General features: G+C 47.3%; 1 protein-coding gene and 1 long non-coding RNA gene across 4 annotated transcripts in view; one reads left to right on the top strand and one right to left on the bottom strand.

Moving 5' to 3' along the window:
• Positions 1-24,076, top strand: part of PIGG (phosphatidylinositol glycan anchor biosynthesis class G) — a 212,498-nt gene that overhangs the window by 5,994 nt on the left and 182,428 nt on the right. For all 3 annotated transcript variants that reach the window (XM_019517143.1, XM_019517141.1, XM_019517144.1), the window contains 3 exons: positions 6,941-7,150; positions 8,130-8,318; positions 13,811-13,952. In XM_019517143.1, the coding sequence (XP_019372688.1) occupies positions 6,941-7,150; positions 8,130-8,318; positions 13,811-13,952 (541 nt within the window). The remainder of the gene's footprint in view (positions 1-6,940; positions 7,151-8,129; positions 8,319-13,810; positions 13,953-24,076) is intronic.
• LOC109297415 lies at positions 12,345-17,628 on the bottom strand. The gene is made up of 3 exons (XR_002097309.1): positions 16,896-17,628; positions 15,186-15,265; positions 12,345-12,377 (listed from the first exon to the last, which is right to left on the bottom strand). It is a non-coding gene; the product is annotated as an uncharacterized LOC109297415 (long non-coding RNA).

Raw genomic sequence — 24,076 nt, 5'->3', positions numbered from 1 at the left:
CTTAGAAGCATATTTTAGCCCATCTTTGTAAGTTCAGCTGAGAAACCTGGTTTGGCCTAAACTCCAGATTTACATTGGTAAAGGAATGTCTCTTTAACGTTTTTAGCGGAAATTAAAATACCATTAAAATATGAAACTGTGGATGACAGTTTAAAGGTATTATTTAAGCTTGGACTTCCTGGTAATTAATCTGAGTATTTTATGTAGTAAGAAAGTGTCACTTTCCCCATTTTGTAGAGAGAGGACATTGAAGCACAGAACTGAAATAACTTGGCCAAAATTAGTAAGCAGGCCAAAGGGATCAAGTATCTTAAGGCTTGATTTAGTGGTCTTCATTGCCATTAGTCTCCTTTGTACAAGTAGCTGGTCATTCCCATGTCAAGCTTTGCATGCAGTTAAATAGCTTTAAATTGTTTGAGAGGGATTATGATTGTTGGAGCTGATTTTAGTATTTAGGCTTTGACAGATTGAAACTAGATAAGTGGTAAAGCAACACACCTAGGGCTGTGTCCGGATGAGCGCAGCCATGTGGTATGTGATGCTGCAGACCCATCTGTGGTACCATGCACCACATTCAGGCATTCTCTGTGCTGCTTCCTTGTAACATGGGGAGGGGAGGGGTATGACCCTAGGAGATCCTGGGGTCAAAAAAACCCGTGCAGAAAAAGCAGGATGGCGCATATTGTGGCAGCATGTGCCGCCCAAAACCACAGCCTAGCCAGCTGGAGCCACATGCCAGCTGCTGGCAGGTTGCCAGCTGCAGGAGTGCTGTGGCTACAGCTTTCCTGGTCCCCAGGACCCCAAGTAAGGCTGCTGGGGCCAACACAGTTGCTGACTTGAACCTCTTCTATTCCACCTGGGATAACCTGGCAAGAATTTGTGTGGCACTGGCATTCCCGGGGGACAAGTAGCAGTGGCACAAGGTGTTCTGCTGCTTCTTGTCCCCAGGGAAACAAACATCAACACTTGTGTGGATGTGGCCTAGTTGTACATTGGTTCTGTAGCATGGCAGAACCCTCAACTAGTCAAGAGTATGTGCTGGATGCAGTGGACATTCACTTCTAGGTTTGCTCTTTACTTCAAGATTTGATCCTATGTGCAAGTCTGGCTGATTATCTCCTTAGATGGTCTGAATGAAGACCATGATAATTATATGGACAGGAGGTTGAACACAATGGTGTTTTATTTCTGTCTAAGTGCAAGTCACAGTGCAGCCTTTGAGACCTTGGTGCTATTCTAGACAATTGCACTTACACAATAATGGAACAATTGCTATTCTAGACAACAATAATCACTGTCATTATTATTATTACTGTTATTATTATTGTTATTTATTGTTAATATCAATGTTATTACCACTGTTATTATCATTATTGTCATTATTCCTTTAAACATTTTGCATATTTTACTAAACATCTTTGACTGTTATGTAAATCTTAGAAACTGATTAAATATGTTTATCAGAGTGCCGTTAAAGAAAAGTACTGATATCTGTAAGTAAGTTCAAGGCTGATACAAGAAGATAAATACTTTTTCTTTGATAGAAGTGTATTTACATAGGCAGTATAAGATGTGTCCTTACCTATTCATTTCTTTGCTCTTAAGTGCTTGAGGTTTTTTTTAAATGCAGTAAGAAATTCCTCTGTAGTCACTTAGCAACCTTAACTGACTTTTGAAATTGAGTTCTTTGAATAGTAATGTTAGAGAGACATTTTAACCATTTTGGTTGCATAACAGGGATTTATGCAATGTGGAAGTTTTGTCTTCTAAAGCAGAAATGTTGAATTCAACAGAATAAATATTACATGAGCAGGGATGTAACTAAGAAGTGACCTCTCAGGTTGCTTTATCAGCTGGACTGCTGAAATCCCTTGTCCTGAAATTTTATGGCAGCTGTGAGATTAGGGTCTCCACATATATTATTCTTATAATATCAGAGGGTAAATTAAAAAGAAAAATCTTACATTCCTTCTAGCTGTAAAGCATGACTTGTCAGTATTGACACAGTGTAACAAAAAGGAAACCCAGAGCTGGTAGAATTTTAAGAATTTTTATTTTTGGTAAAGCTGTATATGATTTAAATATGACTTGCTGATTTATCCTATGAAATGCAACCACAAGCATGTGTGTGCATACTTAAAAAATATACGCGCATGTGTATGTGTGCGCACGCACGCATGTGCATGCACACACTTTATATTAATATACCCTTTTGCTTCTGTCCATATGACATAGCAGCATAAAAGAGATATGCCATATAAACCAAGTGTATATTGCAAAATGTATACTGCTGTAACAACCTTGAGGTTCCTGCAGGTTGGAACACGAGTTGTAGTGGGGATGATTTGGAGGGTGACACCAGCAAGCTCCATGTGTTTAGAAAATTTTTCAGTGGTTGCAAGCACACACTGGACCTCATGGCTGCAAGCAGCAGCATAGAACATGGAGCATGTCTAATAAAGATCCAAGCTCTTCCAGTCCAAATGTAATCTCTTTATTATTGCACAGAGGTGTGTGTGAGAAACAACCACTGTTTTACAGTGAAAGTTCTCAGAATGGTAGAGATGTGTAATAAAAAAGTTTGGCTTATAACTAATATTGTGTCTCAATACTGAAATCTTGGGTGAGGGTTTTGGAATTTCTGTAGAATTATGGGAAAACAAGGCTGGAAGGGCCCTCTGGAGGTCATCTAATACAATAGCTTGATCGAGGCAGGAATATCGTTGCTTAAGCATCCAAACTAAGTGTTTGTCTAACCTGCTCTGAAAAGCTGCAGTGTCTAGGTAACCTGTTCCAATGCTTAATCTCCCTCACTTTAGCCTGCCTGTAGGCTGCCATTTACGAATGTCTTTGCTTCTCCTACTATGTATTTTCTTGGGTCTTGTCTTCACTAATGCTCATTCATAAGAGAGCCTTGTCTCCATAACTTATTCCACCTTGCTAAGATGCTCTTATTCTGGAACAAGTGTTCACATATGGGAATAGTCAGGGAAAATAGACAAGTTTGTATACACGTTTCTCTCTCTCATCCTCTCTCCCATCCTCTCTTTGACAATTGTGATTGCTTGAAATTTGCTTGAGAGAGATTGTGATTGTTGGAGCTGATTTTAGTATTTAGTAGATAGTACATTGCTATTCTAAGCTTCTGTTGCCACCTTTGAGGGTATACAAATATGTAGGAGTCTTGTCAAAGAGTAGGCAGCTGGCTGATCTCATGGGCAGATCGCAGTGCCGGCTGCCACTTTCACGGGCATGTCATGGCGGGCCCCTTCTCCCCACATGCCTCTGTTTGGCCAAGGGTCCCATCCCTCCCTCAAGATTGGCAGATGGCCTGGAACTGTGGCTTAATTGCTTACCATTAATGACTTCCATGGGCTTAATTGGGGGATTAAGCCTGCAAAAGCCATTAATGGAAACATTATCAAGCAATCTAAGCATTTAATTAAACTCTAAACTGAAACGTCTTATGAAATTAAAGCTATACACAACATGAATTGTAACTAATACCATGACAGTACTTTATTAAAGGGTGTTATAAAAAGGAATTTACTCAATGCTAACCTTGAGACAAGCAGTTCATGCTGTGAAATGCTAGCATGCAGCATCCACTGACAGTAACTGCTGACATCCTCTGTCTCTGCTGGATGAACATTTGCCTACACACTGAGATGGCACGCTCACCATTTACTGAGTTCACAGGATTGATGAGGCAGCATTTTGCCAAGGCATACAAATGTGGAAACCAGTCACAGCCCAAAACACAGGCATAGGTACAGGTATTCGGCACTCTTTGACAAAGTTCTTGTAAGCAGCATGTTCGTTGTCATCCTTCTGCCATCCGGGGATTGATTTCAGTAGCTGAGGGTCACAACTTTAGAACAGGCACTTGGTTGGGGTCCAAAATGTGAACAGCACTAAGGAAAGAGGCAGCCAGTTGTCACTATCACAGAGGTTTAGACAGGCCATGCCTACAGTACTGATTCAGTTTTGCAGCTGTTCCCTGGAACAGGTTCCTTCTCTGCTAGTTTTCAGAAGGACAGTGTGACAGTTCTTGTTGATGCCATGTCTTCAACCCAGCTTATCAAATCCATCAGCTTGTGTGCTTGGTCGATCACAGCCTGTCAGCCTTCAAGCTACATTAGAAGCTCCATGAACTGGGTGACATTTTCTGCCACAAATGTCTCCCTGTTCCAGGAGATCGCAAAGCTTAAACATGCACTGTGTGCTTGGTATGATTTCCAGCTCCTTGCTCACAAACTGCTGGTAGTACTACATACGCTGTGCGTGGTAATGGACTGCACTGAACCACAAGTTCCACCGTGTGAGCATGGGTTGTGGTGGCAGCAACACAGTGGCATGTTAGTCCCCACATGTGGTGAGGGACTCTGTGTACCAGACCTTATGGCTTGAAGGCTTTCCTGAAGGAGGACACCAGGCTCTCCACATCAGGGAACTGCGTGTGACAAATGTCACTTACTAAAGACGGAATGTGCATATTGCAAGTGACGTGAACTGCATTGAGCAGCATTACTTGGAGCACATCAGAGAGCTGTTCACATGTACATGGTGGTGTTAGACAGGAAAGCTGAGATCTTGTTAAATTTTAAGCCATACTTGACAATTGCCTTCATGATGACTTGAGACAGTAGAAAAATTGACAAACATCAGGTGGACTGCCTCTCTTTAAAAAACAGACAGGTCCTGGTCTGTCCAGCTCACAGGTACAAATAAAAGTTGCAGCACATAATTATCTTGAGAGCTGGTGCCTTCATCGGCTGCAGAGGAGGAGCCATACAGTGCCAATGCAGTCTTTGTGAACTGTACATGTGAAGGAGTCACTAGAGAGAGAGAGAGTCTTGGTAAAGCTTGTTTGCAACCTGGAACACTGCCAGCATTTGGCACATTTTGTTTCAGGTAGTCCCTTAACTTTGGGTGATCAGATTTCTCCAGCAGAATGTTTACCACTGTGAAAGCCTCCAAGAGGGAAAATACTGTCTTTTGCTTTGCCAAGCTGTTTTCTGTGGTCCTTTACACAGCAAGGACACGGTCATTTGTTTCTTCCTCTGACTTTCAGCCTCTGTAACAGCCTTTTGTTTCATGTGCACCTCGGACTCTAGGTGTCCATCTATACTGGTTTTCTTTAACACATCCATAGTTGCATTGAAGGTGGTACAGAATAGTCTGCCTCCGTCTGCATGCAGGGACCGTGCAGGATACTGCCTTACATGGTCCAGAGCTGAAATGTATTTGTATGTCTTGAAGGATTTCTTAGTCTTTATCTCTGCTTCTTGGGCTGTTTCCCTGATTGGCCCTGGCTCCTGGACTGAGTCTGTGTCACAGGTTCAGCCTGTGATTTGCTCCCTCTCCCCACCCCTTTCTACCCCCCACCCCCAGTACTTCAGTACTGCAGGGCTTCCTGCCCTTTTTGCTGCTGGTAAATTTTTTGTTTTTGTTGTTTTTTCCTTCTGCAAGCCCACCACAATCACAGAGCTCGCTATTTTTACAGAAAACACCTGATTCAATGTTTTCCACAAAAACTGCAAAATCGTGATTGCAGTAGGCCCCTACAAATACATGCTTAATACATGGTATGTTACCAAAATCGCTTACATTGGGAATCTTTGGTTGCCACTATAAAGTGTAGCATTGAGTTCAGGGGTGGACAAAATATGGCCATTGGGCCAGATCTGACCCGCCAAGGGATTTTATCCAGCTCATGGCAGGTCCCTCAGCCCTGCCTGGCCCAGGCTTGGGGGGCAGATTAGTCCATGGCACATTGGGCTGGTCCCACTGTCCCTGGGTGCACAGTGGGGCTGGAGTAGTATGGCAACTGGATTCCATTTCCCAGCAGCCCTGGTGGCAGCGGCTCCTTCTGGCTGCTGCTGCCAGTGTTGCCACCACTGCCTCCAGACCTGGCCCCACTGCTGGTGGAGTATGCATACACCCTGGCCTGTTTGCCTCGTATCTACTGCCGAGGCACCAGATGGAGCAGGTGGGGCAGGGTCCCTATGGAGACAGGGAGCAGTGGCTGGGGCCGGGATTGAGATCCTGAGGTGGTGACAGTGTGGTGCTGAGCTTGGGGTAGAACTGCAATCTGCTTCCTGCCCAATGGATCATGACCAACCTGACCCATAAATGGGTAGAATATACACCTATGGCTGCAGTGTAGTGTTGCCCGACACCATGGGGCAGCCTAATCTGGTCGCAATCTGTTGAGGCTGCCCCGTGCTGCTGGGGTGCACTGCTCCACAGCTGTGCTGTACTGGTGCTGCCTGCATCCACCTATTCTGGCATGGGGGTGTGGGTCACAGACGTACACTCTGTCCCCCTCCTGGGTCAAGCCGATTAGGATTCATTGTATGGGGACTGGATAGCGATTCTGCCCCAGGTCCTGGCCTATGACTCTGCACTGTCACTGCCCTGTGATCTCACCCCCAGCCCCACCTGCCCACGCCCTCTGAATGCTGCTCCCCACCTACCCATCTGCCTCCTGGATACTACTCCCTGTCCACCTGTGGCCCCATCCTATCTGCCTGGTTGAGCACAACAAGCTCACAGGGGCCACTTAGGGAGCTTTGGTGAGCTGTTGTTGGGCTGGGAGGGGGCGGGGCGGGCAGGAGTGTTAGTGGTGCTGACCTGGCCCGCAACAGGTCACCAAAACTCCTTAAGTGGTCTTTGAGCCAAATAATTGCCTGCCCCTGACCTAGTTGCATCAGATAAGGATAAAACTATAACAGGCTATAGTATACCAGTGAAGGTTTAGGCACAACTGGCTTTTCTCCTGGGCTTTCTCCTGTGGGCAGGCTATTACATAATTATTCATTATGTGATTTCTTGGACTTTCCCGTAAAGCAAATGCTACTAATTAATGTCAGGTAGGGTACTACATTTTTTCAGCCAAACATCAAATACTTTCATGCTTTTGTTATGTTTTTTGCAGGCCCTGATGACTGGTAGCCTACCAGGTTTCATTGATATTATCATGAACCTTAATTCTCCAGCGCTCCTGGAAGACAATCTTATATGGCAGGCAAAAACAGCTGGAAAAAGAATAATCTTTTATGGGGATGACACTTGGGTTAAGCTGTTTCCAAAGCATTTTGTAGAATATGATGGAACTACGTCATTTTTTGTGTCAGATTTTACAGAGGTGAGTGGCTTTTTATAAATTCAAGCTATGTAGTGAGAACACAAATATTCAGTAGACATCTACTGAATGTTTTCCTTAGAGAAATGTTGCCTTTCTTTTGTAAGGCATTTAGTACTGGATTGGAGCAGACTATTCTCAAATGGGGTTTGTGATATGAGACTAGGGACTTCTGTTCTTCCATTGATTTTATTTATTTATTTATTTTGAATGTGGAAGGTGCTTGGATGATGGTAATAAGGCAACAAGGGCAAAGGGCATGTGAATAACTGTCCTTAATACTTATGTGACTTCCCCATAACACTTTTGGTGAGACACTGTTACTTTGTGGAATTTTTAAACAGTCCAATCTGCTCTTAACTTTAATACAAGCCAACTTTAAAAAAAAGCCTATTAATATAGATTGAGTCTCTGGGGCTTACTGCAACCCAGCATTTTAATGTGGCTTGCCTCGCAGCTCCTGCAGGAGCTGTGTGGCAAGGCATACAGTGGGCTCAGTTGTAGAAAGCCTCGTGGCTCTTCTCACCAGGAATCTTGCTTCCCGCTCACCTAGCAGCCCATTTTCAACATTGGGAAGGTGGCTGTCCCAGTCCCTGTGGCAACCCTGGTCCCAGTGCCAATGCTGACAATCAGCTCCTGATAGAATCGGAACGAGGGCATGCCACATACTTGGTTTATGGTGCCATACTAACCAGCTACAGAGATGTTACACGTTTTTTGTGGAATATCTTTGTAGCTGGTTTGCCACTCTGACACCATAAATTGGCTGAACATGTGACACTTAATTTTTTGTTAATCAACCATAAATACTAAATCTGTGCTGGGGCCTAAATAATCTATCTTTTTCTTTGAACTGGCAAGCACCCTATACCTTTCTCTAATTTCTGTCAGACTTGAATGTAATGATTCTTTTTCACATTTCCTTACTTCCTAGTAGAAGGGAGAAATGATTATGAAAAATATTTGTGCTTTCATCCCTAAGGTCGACAATAATGTTACCAGGCATTTGGATACAGTGTTAAAAAGAGAAGACTGGGATATACTAATACTTCATTACCTGGGATTGGACCATATTGGTCATATTAGCGGACCCAACAGCCCTTTGGTGGGACCAAAGCTGCAGGAAATGGATAAAATCCTTAAAAAGATTCATCTCTCTCTCCTCTCAAAGGTGAAACATGTATTTCTTAACACAAATCTAATAGTTATAGACTGAGGTGCTTGACTGCTGGCCTGTGGGCAAAATCTGGCCCACAGTCCTCTTTAGGGCTCTCTATGAATCCTGAAATTTGGTGGTAGAAGAATGGTGGCACTGCTTGCCCACTGCCAAATTTCAGGACCTGTGGAGAGACCTGGGACTTGTGTGCTGAATCAGGTGCCCAATCCCAGTGTGCGGGGTGAGGCAGGGATTCAGCTCTGGGGACATCAGGAGCAGCTAGCGGTGCCCGGGCTTGCAGGAGTGCTGGTGGGGGCTCTGCTTGCCGTGTGGGGGGCAGGCTGTGGGCACACCCTCTGCCTCCACCCAAGCCCGGCTTCCCTGCCTCCCTCCTGGTACAGTGCAGCCGAGCTCCATAGAGCCCTGCCAGCCTGGCCTCACGCTCTTGCCTGGCTGTTGCTGTGCTCCATGCGACTGCTCGCTGCCCCTTCCCTTGCCCACCACAGCCATTTCCCCACTCCCCTTCTCCCTCCTCTCCTCCAGCCCAGCTGCAGTGCCGGGGATGGCAGGAACAGCTGGGGCATGGCGTTGGAGCAGTGAGTGTGGGGGGGCAAGGGGACAGGGAAGCAGCAGAAGGGCAGCAGTGGCAGATGGTGGGTATGGGGGAGTGGCAGCAAGAGGAAGCACAGGGCTGTGCCAGTGCCCGGGGGCAGGAGCAGCAGGAGCACAGCACCTGGGCCTGCAGAAGTGCTGGGGGGCCTCTGCCTGCTGCAGGGGGGCACTGTGGGCAAACCCTCCCCCTCCACCCAAGCCATAACCCTCCCCAGCCACCCTCCCTCTGCACACAGCCCCCCACAAAACCCACACCTACCCACTATATACAATAGTAAGAACTTCATTTTGAGCTCTGATACTATCACCTTTATGTACACTACATACACATTTAAATGAGGACAAAAATATTTTTTGAAATGAAATTAATGAATTTTGTAGTACACGTTTTTGATTTTTTTTAGAACAGTTTGGTATTTTTCTGATTCTGAAATGGCAAACCCCTTTGCTGAAAGGAGTACTTTGAGCGGCAAGGGGAGGGATTTCTGGTGGCAAAGGTCAGGGGTTAGGAGGTGGCACTAAGGGTCCCAAGATGGCGACCAGGGGGCAGGGCACCTATCAAGGGGTGGTGCTACCCATGCGGCCCTTGATGGCTTGCCAAAACTCTGTAAGCGGCCCTCTGCCCAAAATAATTGCCCGCCCCTGAGCTAGATGCTGCTCTCCAAGCTGCTGGGCTGCATATTGGCAACTGGATCAGTATCGGCCTATATGACTCGTTAAAAATTGGCCATTGGTATCGGCCCAAAAATTCTCTATCAGTGCGCCCCTAAAAATAAGTGTTATATTGCAGTTGTAGAATTCAAACATACATCCTGCTAACATTTCATAGAATCGTAGGGCTGGAAGGGACCCTGAAGGATCATCGGGTCCAGCCCCTTGCATGAGCAGGAAAGACATCTGAGGTCAGCCAGGTGACTGTTTAGTCTTCTCTTGAAGACCTTTAGGGTAGATGATTGCAGCACCTCTGGGGATGGCTTGTTCCATAGTCTGGACACCCTAGTTGTAAAGAAGTTTTTCCTAATGTTCATCCTGAAACTATCTTCCAGGAGTTTGTGGCTGTTTTTTCTAGTTTTCCCCCAGGGCACCCTGGTGAATAGTTGTTCACTGAGCCCCTGATGTATGCCTCTCATATAGTGGTAAGTCGTAATCAGGTCCCCTCTCAGCCTTCTTTTCTTTAGGTTGAAGAGTCTGAGATCCCTCAGCCTCTCCTCGTATGGCTTGCCATGCAAGTCCCTGATCATACAGGTAGCCCTTCTCTGGACCCTCTCGAGCTTTAGCCCATCCTTGTTGAAGTGCAGTACCCAAAATTGGATGCAGTACTCCAGCTGTGACTGCACCAATGTTAAGTAAAGTGGGAGAATGACTTCTTTGGATTTACTGGAGATGCATCAATTGATGCATGCCAGAGTTTTATTGGCCCTAGCGGGTACTGCATTGCATTGCTGGCTCATATTCATGCCGGGGTCTATTGTTACCCCTGGATCCCTTTCAGTTGTAGTGCTGGTCAGGTTAGTGATGACCAGTCTGTAGGTGTGCTGGGGGTTCTTCTTCCCAGATACAGCACTTTGCATTTCTCTACATTGAACCTCATTTGGTTCTGTTCTGCCCAACATACCAGCCTGTGTAGGTCTGCTTGTATCTGCAGCCTATCTGCAGATGTGTCAGCACAACCCCATATCTTGGTGTTGTCTGCAAACTTGGCCAATGGGCTTTTCGTCCCCTCATCCAGTATGTTGATGAAGATATTGAACTGCACTGGGCCAAATACGGACCCCTGGGGTACGCTGCTGCCCAAATCTTGCCAGGACGACACCAATCCATTCATTTGGACTCTGCATCCAACCAGTTTTGCACTCACTTGACAGTCCCGCAGTTGAGCCCAATATCTTCCAGTTTTCTGATCAGTACCTTGTGGGATACCAGGTCAAAGGCTTTCTGGAAGTCAGGGTATATGATGTCAACTGCTTTTCTTTCATCCAGGTGACAAGTCACCTGATCGAAGAAAGAAATGTGGTTGGTCAGACAAGACCTGTCCGCGATGAAGCCATGCTGGCTATCGTTCAGTATCATGCCTTCTGCAAGTTTGTCACATGTAGCCTCTTTGATGAATGTTTCTAGGATTTTCCCTGGAATAGAAGTTTAGCTAATATTTGTTTGTAAGCAAAATTTCTCCCTAACCATGCATAAATTTAGATATGACTAATATTGCTTAATAGGTACAGAAGCACATCAGGGGTTTATTTAATGGAGAATATAAATTTTACTCCTAAACTGCCTGGTCACTTTGAGAGATTCTGGTATTTGTTAGAGTTGTTGATTTGTATTAGAGCCTCTTTATAGAAATTGTTGGCTCAAGAGCTCCAGTCTTGACTTGGTTATTTTCATGGAGCCATGAATCTTTAGCTTAGTAGCTGTTCTCATCAACAGCAACAGTACTTCTATGTAGCTGTTTCTGTAGTGAAGCTGCTTAACCAGATCTATGGTTGTACAAAGAACAGACTCTATAGAAGCTGTTCCTTTACTGGTTCAGTACTTTTCAACATCTTTAATAATTTGGATGTGGGGGTGAAGAGCTCATTGGCTAAGTTTGTGGATGACACCAAGTTATGGGGAGTGTGGTTATGCTTGAAGATAGACTACAGATACAGGCAGACCTAGACAAGCTAGCAAGTTGGGCGGATCAGAATCTGATGAAGTTCAATGTCGAGAAATGTAAAGTGCTACACTGCGGGACAAGCAACCCCCAACACACCTACAGGCTTGGGGGCACCAAACTGACCAGGACCATGAATGGAAGGCACCTGGGGGTAATAATAGACCACGGTATGAATATGAGCTGACAGTGAGATGCTGTAGCCAGTTAGGCAAATGATACTCTGGCATGCGTCAATTGATGCATCTCCAGCAAAACCAAGGAGGTGATTCTTCGGCTCTACTTGGCACTGGTGAGATCGCAGCTGGAGTCCTGTGTCCAGTTCTGGGCATCACACTTTAACAAGGACATGGACAAGTTTGAGAGGGTCCAAAGAAGAGCCACTTGTATGATCAGAGTCTTAAAAGGCAAGCCATACAAGGAAAGGCTGAGGGATCTGGGACTCTTCAGCCTGAGGAAAAGAAGGCCGAGAGGGAACCTAGTAGCAGCTTATCACTACGCTAAGGGAATACATCAAGGGTTCGGTGAGCAACTGTTCACCAGGACACCCAAGGGGAAAACTAGGGGTAATGGGCGAAAACTTCTGGAAGATCGATTTAGGTTCAACCTTAGGAAAAGCTTCTTCACAGTCAGTGTCCAGACTGTGGAATAAGCTCCTTCCAGAGGTGGTGCAATCACCTACCTTGGAAATCTTGAAGAGGAGCCTAGATAGTCAACTTGCTGGGGTCACCTGACCTCCAGTTATCTTTCCTGTTTTGGTGCAGGGGGTGGATCCAATGATCTTCCAAGGTCCCTTCCGGCTTTACAATCTATGATTCAAAATGAAGGAGAAATTACTGTAGTTATTCTTGAAGTGTGGCTGCATAGCATTTAACAATTACTGTGTACCATATTTACTTGAATTTAAATTGACCTTGATTTTAAGTAGGGTTACCATATTTCCAGGATCAAAAAAGAGGACACCTGTGGGAGGGAGGGGGCAGGAAGACAACATGGGCTGTGGGGAGGAGAGAAGGAGGGGTATATGGTTGTTGGGTGGGGGCAGTGATATGCCTGTGCCCTGCCCTTCACTCCCAACCCACAGCCCGCTGCCCTGCAGCTCTGGTAGTGCCCTTTACTCCTGGCCCACAGCTATCTGCCTCCCCTCCCCAGCACTGCTGGTGGCCCTTGCTTCTGACCCGCAGCTGTTGGCCCTCATTCCTGACCCAGAGTCCATTGTCCCCCCAGCCCTGCTGCCCATACAGCTCCTGCTTGCGTGTGTGCGTGCACACACATGCACTCCCTCTGCCTGCTTATCTCTCTCTCTCTCTCTCTCTCTCTCTGTGTCTCTCTCTTACTTGCCAGGGCCCATGATCCCTGATAGCCAATCACCTTACCTGCTGCTCCCAGCCTAAAACATCCAAGCTGCTTATGCCTGGGAAAAGTGGAGGCAAAGCAAAAACCCGGACATTTGTTCTCATTTTAAAAACCTGCCTGGACATGAGGATGAGGCGCCAAAAAAGAGGACCTGTCTGGGAAAATGCAGATGTATGGTAACCCTAACTTAAGACAACACCCCAATAATGAGATTCTGTATTTGGAAAATGTATACATTTGTTATAATTTTCCAGGTATAGAATCCAAGTATTGGACGGTTGTCTTGAATCCCATTCCCCACTGCTACAGAGCAGGGAAAACAGTGGGTGGGGTCAGGGTCAGGCAGCCCCCTTGCCCTCTGCTCCCCCACTTGTTCCCCCTGCAGCCTTCCTGCCACTTGCACCCCCATGCTCCTGCTCTCCCCAGTCTCTTTCCTCCCTACTCTCCCCAGTCTTTGCCTCTCCTTTTCTTTCCCACCCCCTCTTTCCCTACTGGCTGATGCTGTTCAGGCTCTTTCTTCCCTGGAGCACAGCACCTAGAAGCACCGCCCCTGTTGCCTACGCAGTAGTGTTAGCACTGCTGATTGGCTGAGCCTGGAACAGAGTTTCCATGTGCTCCATGCCGTGGAGGAACACCAGCCTGAGGCAGAGCTAGCCTGTGCGTGATGGTAAGGGGGGAGAAGGGAACATCGGGGGAGGGCTGTCTTAGATTTTAGTAAAATACAGTGCATCTTAGCCAGTGTGCTGTGAAGATGGTGTGCCATTTTAAAAATGTGAATCCCTGCAGGAAGTATTCATATTTTATAATGGTAAAAGCAGTAGAATTCTAAATGTGTGCATAGTTTTTGCTTTAATACAATTGAAGTCTTTTTTTGTGCGAGTTGCAGGAAGGAGAGGCTTCTTTGCCTAACTTACTTGTTGTGTGCGGTGACCATGGGATGTCTGAAACTGGTAGCCATGGGGGTTCCTCAGAGGAAGAAGTACACACACCTCTGCTATTTGTCAGCTCTGCTTTCAAAAAAAAAAGCGGTAAGGTTTAAAGCATCTGAATATACTAAAGAAGCTGTTCATAATGACAACAGTAGTTTGAACTTAATCTTTAGAATGTTGTTAATTTTACTTCATAGTGGCTTTTCACTGCCCAGTAAAAACAGTAAATTTTATATACTGGTATGATTTGTTGATACAGTGTGCTCTGTTTTAAGTGTATGATCTTGGGATTGAAAAAAGCTGTTACTCAAAATAAGCAATGTTCATTTACTACAGGAATAGCCATTGCTAAGCTTTTTGCACCTTTTTAGGGCTCCTTACCTGGTTTTCAGGGTGTGATCAGATGTAACAATTACAATGTTTCAAATACCTTTAAAAGGTCTCAAAGGGCCAGTTGGACAAATGTGCAAGCACTTTGAAACATTCCAGAAGTGGGTGAAATGCTCCAAAATAGTACTTTAAATGAAGCACTGTTTTAGTGTTTCACTGTGGTTATGTATGCATGACAGTTTTCCATCTGTTCAGTCACTGGGTCCCCATGGGGACCCCCACTGCTGTTGGTGCTGGTCATACCACTCTCTTTACCGCCACAAGACTTCCAACTTATAGGCTTCTGCCCCTCTCCCTCTGCTTGGCTGGGGAGAGAGGAGACGTAGAAGGGATTGGAGCTGGAGTGTCAGGCTCTGGAGCTTGGGAACATTTTCCCCCCACTTCCCCAACTCCTCCCATCCCTGCTTGACCCCTCTTAGCAGTCTAGGCTCTTTTTTCTCCCCTCTCCATTACCTGTGAAGGGAGGGGGAAGCAAAGAACAGAGCTGGAGGTAACTACAGTATCCTTTAGAACCTGGCTGGCACTAGAGAAGGCTGCAGCATTTTGAGATGTTCTGGCCAGGAGCAACACACAGGGGTATGCATGTCCCCTGACTGAAATGTTTCCTTTATTAAACATCTGTCTGCACTCTTGGAGAACCTTTTGCCTGTAATAGCAGCCTTGAAATGGCAAGGACGTAGGGCTTTTCTTTACCTTGATAGCAGCCTGTCCTAGTACTGAGGGGCAGGTCCTGAGCATGACCCAACTAGATGAGTCAACAGCCACATTTCAGATCCAGAAGTTCACCAGTGAGGCAGCTCCTCAGTCCCCAGTGCTTGCTCTCAGGCATGCTGGAGAGTGAGGGCTCAAGACCAGTCACAGGGAATGAGTCTGGAGCAGCATCACTGATGTATTTCTGGTTTGGAATTAGTTTGTGGGTTCAGGTGGTGGCAGCATACTTACTTACTCCTGGTGCTGGATACGCTACTGCTGCAGTAAAAGCAAATCCTTCTTCAGTTCAGGGCTGTTGAAAACGATGGCTTCTAGTTAGTTTCACCAATTATGTAGGCAAAGAGAGAATATAGGTTACTATGAAGCAAATTTGCTTCAGCAGTTTATGCATCTTAACTGCCATGAAGATCAGCGGTGTTTGTTAAAGTTCAAGTAATAAGTAACAGATTGGGACTAGTATTGTATTATGCAGTTAAGAACAGTACTAGCAAATTGCCTGTCAGGAATGACTGGGGGGGAGGGGGAGCGTGCAAAGACAGAGCCCTGTGCCCCTGGGCCCGCTCCCCCTTTACCTCCTGCTCCTTGGGGCCTGGGCCTGCTCCCCACCTCCCTGTTGCAGTGGCAGGGGTGGGGAGAAGTGGGCCTGGGCCTGATGTGGGGGAGGACCGGGCCTGAGGGTGGGGAGAAGCTGGCCCGCTATGGTGGGGGGAGCAGCAGGCCTGGGCCGACCTGGTGGCAGTGGCAGAATGGGAGAAGCGGGCTCAGAGCTGATGCGGGGAGGTGGGGGAGGAGTGGGCCTGGGCCTGAGGGAGGGGAGGACGTCCAAGCCCAAGCCAGAGGAAAAGCCAGCCCACCGCAGTGGTGGGGGGGAGCAGTGGGCTTGGTCTGACATGGCAGTGGCTGGGGGAGGGGAGGGGCGAGCCTCCTCCCTGCCCTTGGGCCCAGGTCCACTCCTCCCCACCCCTTCCTCCCTCCCTGTTGACTCTGAGCCCCCTCCTTCCATTTCCCTGCTGCTGCTGGGTTGGCCTGGGCCCACTGCTTCCCCTGCAACAGCAGGGCGGCTTCTCCCTTGGCTTGGGCTTGGTCCTTCTCCCCCCTCCCCACCATGTGGGGCCCAGGCCCACTTCTCTCCTCCCCCCACTGCCGCTGCAGCGCAACCACTCTTCCCCCAACCTGTCGGGCTCAGTCCTCCCCCCCCCCCCACCATCTCTTCTTCCCATGTTGGGCCCTGCAGGTGGTGACTATGGTAGGTGGGAGGGGTGGGTCAAGGCCAGAGCTGTGGTCTCGTCCCTCCCGTGGCCCAAGCCTGCTCCCCCATGTGCTGCTGCCAACGTCACCTGCAAGGAGTAAGGGTGGGGGGATGCATGTGGTGTCACAGTGCTCCCAGGGCAGCTGCAGTGGGGCTTGGGGCACAAAGCTCAGAGTGTGGCGGCAGCCGCCTCCACCTTGTGCACAGGTTGGGGGGGCCTTCACCAGGGTGCGTGTAGCGGCAGGAGTCCCCCGTGCCTGGATGAGCTGCCCAGGCTCCAATCAGTAACTACCTTTGTGTACCACTTGGGCTCCGATTGGTACCTACCTTGTGTACTGCCTTGGCTCTATCTCAGCCCCCGCAGACTGAGATCAACTGTCAGAGGCTTTGCGGTCGATAGCAATTGACTGGTTGGTGACTACTGCCCTACCATGTATCGTTTTGCATCTGGTTGTGACTGAACCCACCTGGAAGGTGGATTTGACGGGTTTACCTGCAGGCTAATGCTGTACTGCTCCAGTTCCCTTATGATCCTTTCCTCCTTTCAATTACGTGCCCTGCCTTGGTGGAAACAAAGCATCTGGAAGAGGTTGTCTCGTGTCAGAAAAGGGGAGTCCAATGCTAAGTCTGCTGCCACCTCTACTGTTTTTTACCCTAGCAATTGTAATCCTGGCCTTACATGCCATAGTCACCTTAAGGGCAAGAATTGTGGCCTCCAGCCACCCCCATAGCCTCACAGGTTTTACTCAATCTGTGTTTATCTGGTCTCCTGACCATCCTCGCTTCAGGCCCCAGGTCCCTGATCCTGGCCTGGGCTTCAGCCACGCCTCCTCACATCTTTGTTCAGCAGCTTCCTCTTTCTTGGATCCAGGCCTCAGCTCTGTGGTAAGGCATCAACTTTGTCTCTAGCCCTTCTCCTCTCTGGTTTGTTCCTCTCAGGAAAAAGCCAAAAAGAAAAAAACTCTACAATTTGCAGAGCATTCTGCATTCTGCTGTGCAGCCCCTGACCCCTCTTTCCTGTTGTTTCCAGGCCTGTGGGGGATATAAACAAAAACAGAACTTCACTGGGCACATAAACTGTCCTCAACAACACTCCCCTCCCCGGTAAACATAAACAGTTCTCAATCAAATCCTCACCCCTTCGGTACACTTGCTTTCAGCAGGCAGAAGATTCTCCTCTTCTAATGAACTCAGGTTCCTCCTCTTTCAGGAGAGTTCTGTTCTCATGCTTCTGCCCCTCTTACCTGCTGTTCCTTGCTGTCAGGCTCTCTGCAAGCAGCACTTGCTCTGCTGGCTACCTCTGTTCTGCTCTCTTCCTTTCAGTAACAGGGGTAGGGATCCTCTTACATTGGTGTCCATTAAGTCATGCTTGTACATGAGCTTTTATGGTGGACTTCTCTAAGAAACTTGCTGTTTTTTCAAGTGGCCAAGGTACTTCCAAATGTCAACTATCTGTGAAGTTGGTATCCAGCTGAATGTATTAAGTTTTATAAATATCATCTGAACTTGTTAGTCCCCCAGCTGCAGTAAATGTACTATTCTGTTACTTATTCCAGCAGTGCTCAACCTTCTGGCTTTGTAGGCTGGATAAGTGGCACAGGGCTGGTTTGCAGGCCAGATCCAGTACGTGGTGGACATGTGGGGTTGGTCTGCAAGTGCGATCTAGCACGTGAGCCCAGTTCTGGTTACTGAATTCATCTGTAGAATGATCCCTCTACATCAGCCCCACTGTGCACTGACATGATTTAATATGTATGGCTACATCATTCAGCCTGAAGGGTTATCCATGGGTCTGGAAATTTGGTGTCAGTGGAGCTGCCACCAAATTTCTAAACCCATGAAGAGACCCACAGACCAGATGATGTGGCCTTGTGAGCCAGACTATGGTGGGAGGTCGAGCACTACTGATTTATTATGTTTTGTGCATACATTGTTTAGTGAAAGCAATAAGAGATTCAAAACTGGATGTTCCAGTCAGTGAGCCTGGGCCGTCAGCAGTTGTGACTGAGCAGTAGAATAAACTTTGCTACTTCAGCTAGATCACCCTGTTTCCTCCAGCTCTTTGCTACTGAACATTGTCCCCTCCTGTTCAGTGTCTGAGTGAGCCCTAGGAATGTTGATGGAGATGGTTTTTCAGATATAAGAGTGAGCCAAGAAAATCTGAACCTAGAAGTGTTTCCTGGTAACTCGAGGTTGAATTCTGCCCTGGAGGTACACCTACAGCTCTTACGGAAGTCCTTGAATTGCATGGGTACACCTGAAGATGAGCTGTGGCCCATGATATTTGTGATAAGCACAGAAAAAATTCACAGGCATTCTGACAGTATTTTTCTGTGCAGGGTTTATTGCACTTTGCGTGACGGAGTGCTTAGTGTGCCTGTCACCTGAAGAGGAAAAGCTGAGGGAGAAGCAGCAGGCAGGTGGTAGGGACCAATTAAGGAGACACCTGACCCAGAGGGGGCCTGGCTTGAGCCATATAAGTCTGGGGTCAGGCAGGCTTGCCCTGAGCGTTTCAGGGAGAGGTCCTCCTGGCAGTGGGGCTGCAGCAGGGCTCCTGGGTAACATCTGAGCTGCAGTAAGCAATGCTAGTGCTTTGTGGAAGGGACTAAGTGGTGGAGGAGGTCCCAGCAGGCCTGAGAGAGGGTCAGATGTCTGGAAGTAAGGCCGGAGCCTGGTGATAGGGTAGAGCATGAGGGCCAGAGAGCAGAGTGTGGAGCCAGAGCCTAGAGAGAGGGCCAAGTATCAGCAGGGCCAGAGAGCCCAGAGGTCTGAAGCTTAGGAGGGCTGAGCCTCAGAAAGGCCAGAGGAACCCAAAGGTTTCTCTGGTCTAGGGGCCAAAGGCTGAGCAGGGCCACAGCTGGTGACTGGTGGGGCAGAGGAGCCCAGGAGTCTTACCTGGCCTAGGAGTGGGGCTAGGGCCAAGAGAGAGGGTCCAGAGACTGGAGCTCACAGCTGGAGACTGAGGGGACTAAGGAGCCTATAGCCCAGGAGGGGCAAGGACTGCGGCTGGGAGTCTCTAGTCCAGGAAGGGCATGTTTCAGCATATCATCTGTGAGGTAAGGGCGTGGTGCAAAGGAGCAGTCAGAGCTACATAATTGGTCCTTAAAGCAATGACCATGGACACCTGTGGTCATGAGGGTGAAATCAGGCTTGGGAAGCCCTTGGGAAGCTTCCCTTTCCTAAAAGTATCATTTCATCAAGGTGAGGTGAAAGGGAGTTTGTCAAGAGAAGGTCAAGGAGGCATGGGCGGAGGGGGCTTGAGGGGCATCACAGCCACCCCTGGAGTGCAACCCTGTTACACTTGATAGTTGCACCAGTAATGAACTTTTGCTGTACGGTAAATCTTTGATTTAGTTTTCTTGATGCTATAATACTTTGAAACTTGTATGTAGTTTCCTCTTGCAATACCTTTTCTCTTTAGTTGGAATTTTAGTGACTCTCCTTATTTAATCTTATTTCTGATAACCTGCAAACAGTATGTGCTGTGGTTAATATGAGAAACCTTTTGTTTATGCTGTCATGTAATCCTGTTAGTTATGTCTGATTTAGTGCTCTGCTCAAGTATTACTTGTATAACATTTTAGAGTTGTTAAACTCTGTGGTTGGTAAGTAAATTTGGAAAATTCTTATATTTTTAGCTAGTGGGCAACTTTCTTGTCTTCAGCAGCAATCTGTGCAAAAAGGATTTGGGGATTATAGGTGACATTTCAAGTGTCCAGAAGAATAAATAGAAATCATCAAAACATGAGGCTGAAGTTGGTTTCTCACTCCTGGTTCTTTTATTCCTGGTTCCTTTTTCAAAGCTAATCCTTACACAAATAAAGGTTGTTAGTAATGAATAACACAGGCTAAAGAGTTAGGATATCATCAAAAGTTAGGATTGTCAAACGATTAAAAAATCTGATTGCAATTAGTTGCGTGATTTAAAAAATTATAGTTGCAATTAATCGCAATTTTAATCACAGAGCTAAAAACTCAATTATGTGCAGAAAATTCAGAGTTATGCAGAATTATGCAGGAACTTTGTATGGTTGGGGTGTGTGGGGGGAGAAGGAATTTGTGGAGTGTGGGGGGCTGTGGGGGTGGGGTTGGACTCTTGGGAGGGGGGGTTCCTGAATATCCTGGCAGGATGTGAGGTACTGTGGGTCAGGAGTCAGGGGCAGCAGCAGGGCTGGGGAGGCTGTGGCTTGGGAGTGAAGGGCAGACATGCACACAGGCACAGACAGACACCACTCAGAAGGTAAGTCTGTGGAGAAGGAGGGAAGGGGCAGGGGGCAGATCAAGGCCCCCATGGTGTGGGAGGGAATGGGGCAGGAGCTGGGGCGGGTTATGGGATGGAGCTGTGGCTGGCTCATCCAGAGGGATGTGGGGACTGCTCCTGCAGCTGTGTGTACCCCCAGGGGCAGGCAGAGGAGGCACATGTCCCCTGGATTTGTGCATTGGGCAGAAGTGGGCTGCTGCTGTGTGCTGGGCTCTGAGCCCCACTGCCTTGGCCTTGGGAGCTGTGCGATGCCATGCTGTGCCTCCCACTGCTGGATGGGTAGGGGACACAGCACAGCTAGCATGTGACTCCTGGGGCTGCAGTCCACAGTGGCAGCTTGCCTCTTCCCTGTGCACAAATCTGGGGGGCATGTGTCCCCTGTGCCTCCCCTTGGGGGTGCATGCAGTGGTGGGAGCATCCCCCCACTGCATCCTTGGATGAGCTGCAGCTCTGTCCCATGACCCGCCCTTCCCCTGCCCCATTCCCTCCTTCACCATGGGGGCCTCAATCGGCCCCCCGTGCAACGTTGAAAACCACGTGTCCAATTAATGTGTTACAAAAATTAACTTGAACAACAATTAGCGTGTTAATTGCGATTGACGGCCCTATCAAAAATGTATATTTACTAATAAAAATTTAAAATATGTATGGAGTACATAGCTGTGAAAAAAGACTTGAGATTAGGCTGGGATTGTGGGGCAAAATCCTGTTTGGGTTACCGCAAAACACATATTTATGTCACCAGGGGACACTTCTGAATAAGCCTAAGTAGGGTGGTGCTCGAACCAAAGCTTGGTTTTTTTGCCTGCCAGTCTGCTCACTGATGAGAACCTGTCTAAACTTGTGTGCTATGTGTATGACACTAAATAAGTGTTACGTATCGTTTCAATTTAATCAAATCAAGAGAGAGACCTTATAAAGGGGGATAAGGCAAAATGCTGCTTTTGTTGATTACATAAATGAGACGTGGAAGGTCAGACACAACATTAATACAAACATACACATATCATCATACACATTGTTACACTCAGACATACACATACACAAAACAGCCATTCCATTCAGATGTTATAGTTACCAGCAGCAGTTGCTCAATAGTAGCACTGGGTGGCCAGCCGAGGCCTGCTGAGAGGAAGATGAAGACAGCAGCTGGAGTGGGGTGAACAGACGCATCTATGCTCCGAAGAAAGCAGCAGAGAGAGGCTCACCCAACCTGGCATTTTCCAGAGTCCTCTTTTATAGGGATTGGCATTCTTTGTTCAGCACTTTGGGGTTTTTCCATACCCAATTTCTGTTTTTGCAGTTGTTTCTCATCCATCTTCTGCTTATCTCAGCCCGAGATCAGTTTGGTTGTAGAAGTTGCTATCTCAGCCTTGAAGTGTACTTGCTACACATCTGGCAGGATGTGCACATTCCTCCTCTTGGTTATCTAAAGGGATTCTTTAGCCATCAATTAATTAGTTTACTTACTGGTACCTTACACATTTGGTGCCTTGTTGCTTACACAAACAGTTACATCTTTCTTTTCTGTCTCTATGCCATTCTCTCACCATTTATCCTTGTCACATCCTCATACACAAAAGATCATACACTTACGTCAAGCAAGAGAATACAAAATGGAGTTTTCAAGTTACTTATAGGATAAGACTAACATGGTTATAAATCCACTATTTCACTACTATCGTAATCTATGTTAACATCAACTACATTAGTTCAGTTCATACTACATAAGGAATTGCGTTTGAGCTAGGACTTCGGGTGAAAATCTTTTTTTGGGTCACTCCAGAGCACAAGCAACTGCCACCAAAAAGAATCACTCAAAGAAGTCTGGGCAGAGTCTTGTTTGACCCAGAGCTCGGTTTCTGTGTGCCAGGCTGCCAACTTGCAGGCCCCTGGGCCTGAATAAAGATCTGGGTATCACCTAGGATTATGGGTAGAAATCCTTGTCAAGTCACCGCAAAGCACATGTCTCTACTCCCAGGGGACTCTTCTGAACAAGCCCTGGCAGAATCCTGCTGAGCCCAAAGCTCAGTTTGTGAGTACCAGGCTGCCAACTCACAGGCCCCCAGGTCTTTATGCTACATATTTAGCCCCAAATAAGGAACTGGATTTGGGTTGAGATTGTGGCTGGAAATCTTTTTTGGATAATCCCAAAACACAAGGTCTAGTGAATGGGGAACTTCCAAAGCTTGGTTTGTGAGTGCTACCCTGACAACTGACAGGCCTGAATAATGAGTTGGGTTTGGGCTGGGATTATGGGTGGAAATCCTTTTGGGTCACCCTGAAACACAAAATTCTATCACTGGGGGAGTCTTCCAAAGAAGCCTGGGCAGAGTCCTGCCTAATCTGAACTTCAGTTTCTGAGTGCCAGGCTGTTCACTCACAGGCTATAGGCCTGCATGCTCTGTATAGAGTGCTGAAGAAGGAGCTGGTTTAGGGCTGGGATTAGTAGTGGAAATTCTGTTTGGGTCACCCCAAAACATACATCTTTGCCACTGGGGGACTCTCCTGAAGAAGCCTGGGTAGAATCCTGCCCTACTTGAAGCTTGGTTTCTGTGTGCCAGGCTGCCTACTGCCAGGCCCCCAAGCCTGAATAAGGAGCTGGGTTTGGACTGAGTGGAAATCCTTTTCAGGTTACCCCAAAATGCATGTCTCTGCCACTGGGGGCCGTTCTGAATAAGTTTGAGCACGGTGTTGTCTAACCTGTAGCTCATTTTTTGCATGCCAGCCTGCCTGCTGATGGTCCCCCAAACGTGCACTATGTATATAGCACTGAATAAGAAACTGTGTGGGCTGGGATTACTGGTGGAAATTCTCTTCTGATCACCCCAAAATGCATACCTCTGCCATTGGGAGATTCTCGTGAAGAAGCCTGTGTAGAGTCCTGTCTGACCCAAAGCTTGGTTTGTGAGTGCCAGGATGCCGCTCACAGGCCCCTGGCCCTGAATAAAGAGCTGGATTTGGGATGGTGTTTCAGGTGGAAATCCTTTTCAGGCCATCCCAGACCTCACATTTCTGGCATCTGGGGACTCTTGCAAAGAAGTCTGGGCAGAGTTCTGCCCAACCTGAAGCTCAATTTGTGAATGCCATGCTGCCAACTCACAGGCCCTGAGGCCTGAACAACAGGTTGGGTTTGGGCTGGGATTATAGCTGGAAAACCTTCTTGGGTCACCCCAGACTGCAAATCTTTGTCATCAGAGGAATCTCCCCAAGAAGCCTGGGCAGAATCCTGCCCAACCCTGTGCTTGGTTTGCAAGTGCCAACTTGACAGGCCCTAGGCCTATGTGCTCTGTACTTAGCCGCAAATTTGCATCTGAATTTGGGCAGGATTATCAGGTAACATATTCTTCAAATCAGCCCAGAATACACATAACTACCACCTGGAGACTTTTCCTCAAGAATTGCCTGACCTGAATCTCTGTTGTTGCATGTCACCCTATCAATTTTTGCCCTCCAGAGCTGTGTACTATTTACGTAGAACTGAATGAAATGATTTGTGGCTTGGGCTATGGGTGAAAATCCTTTTTGGATCACCCCAAGCCACACGTCTCTGTCACCAGGGGATTCTCCTAAAGAAGTCTGGGCAGGGTACTGCCTGATTCAAAGCTTGAT

This window comes from Gavialis gangeticus, unplaced genomic scaffold, assembly GCF_001723915.1.
Source record: "Gavialis gangeticus isolate Ggan-Ray unplaced genomic scaffold, GavGan_comp1, whole genome shotgun sequence".
NCBI classification, from domain to species: domain Eukaryota; kingdom Metazoa; phylum Chordata; order Crocodylia; family Gavialidae; genus Gavialis; species Gavialis gangeticus.
Note: the sequence above shows the minus strand (reverse complement) of the source record. Positions and strands in the feature narration are given on the sequence as shown.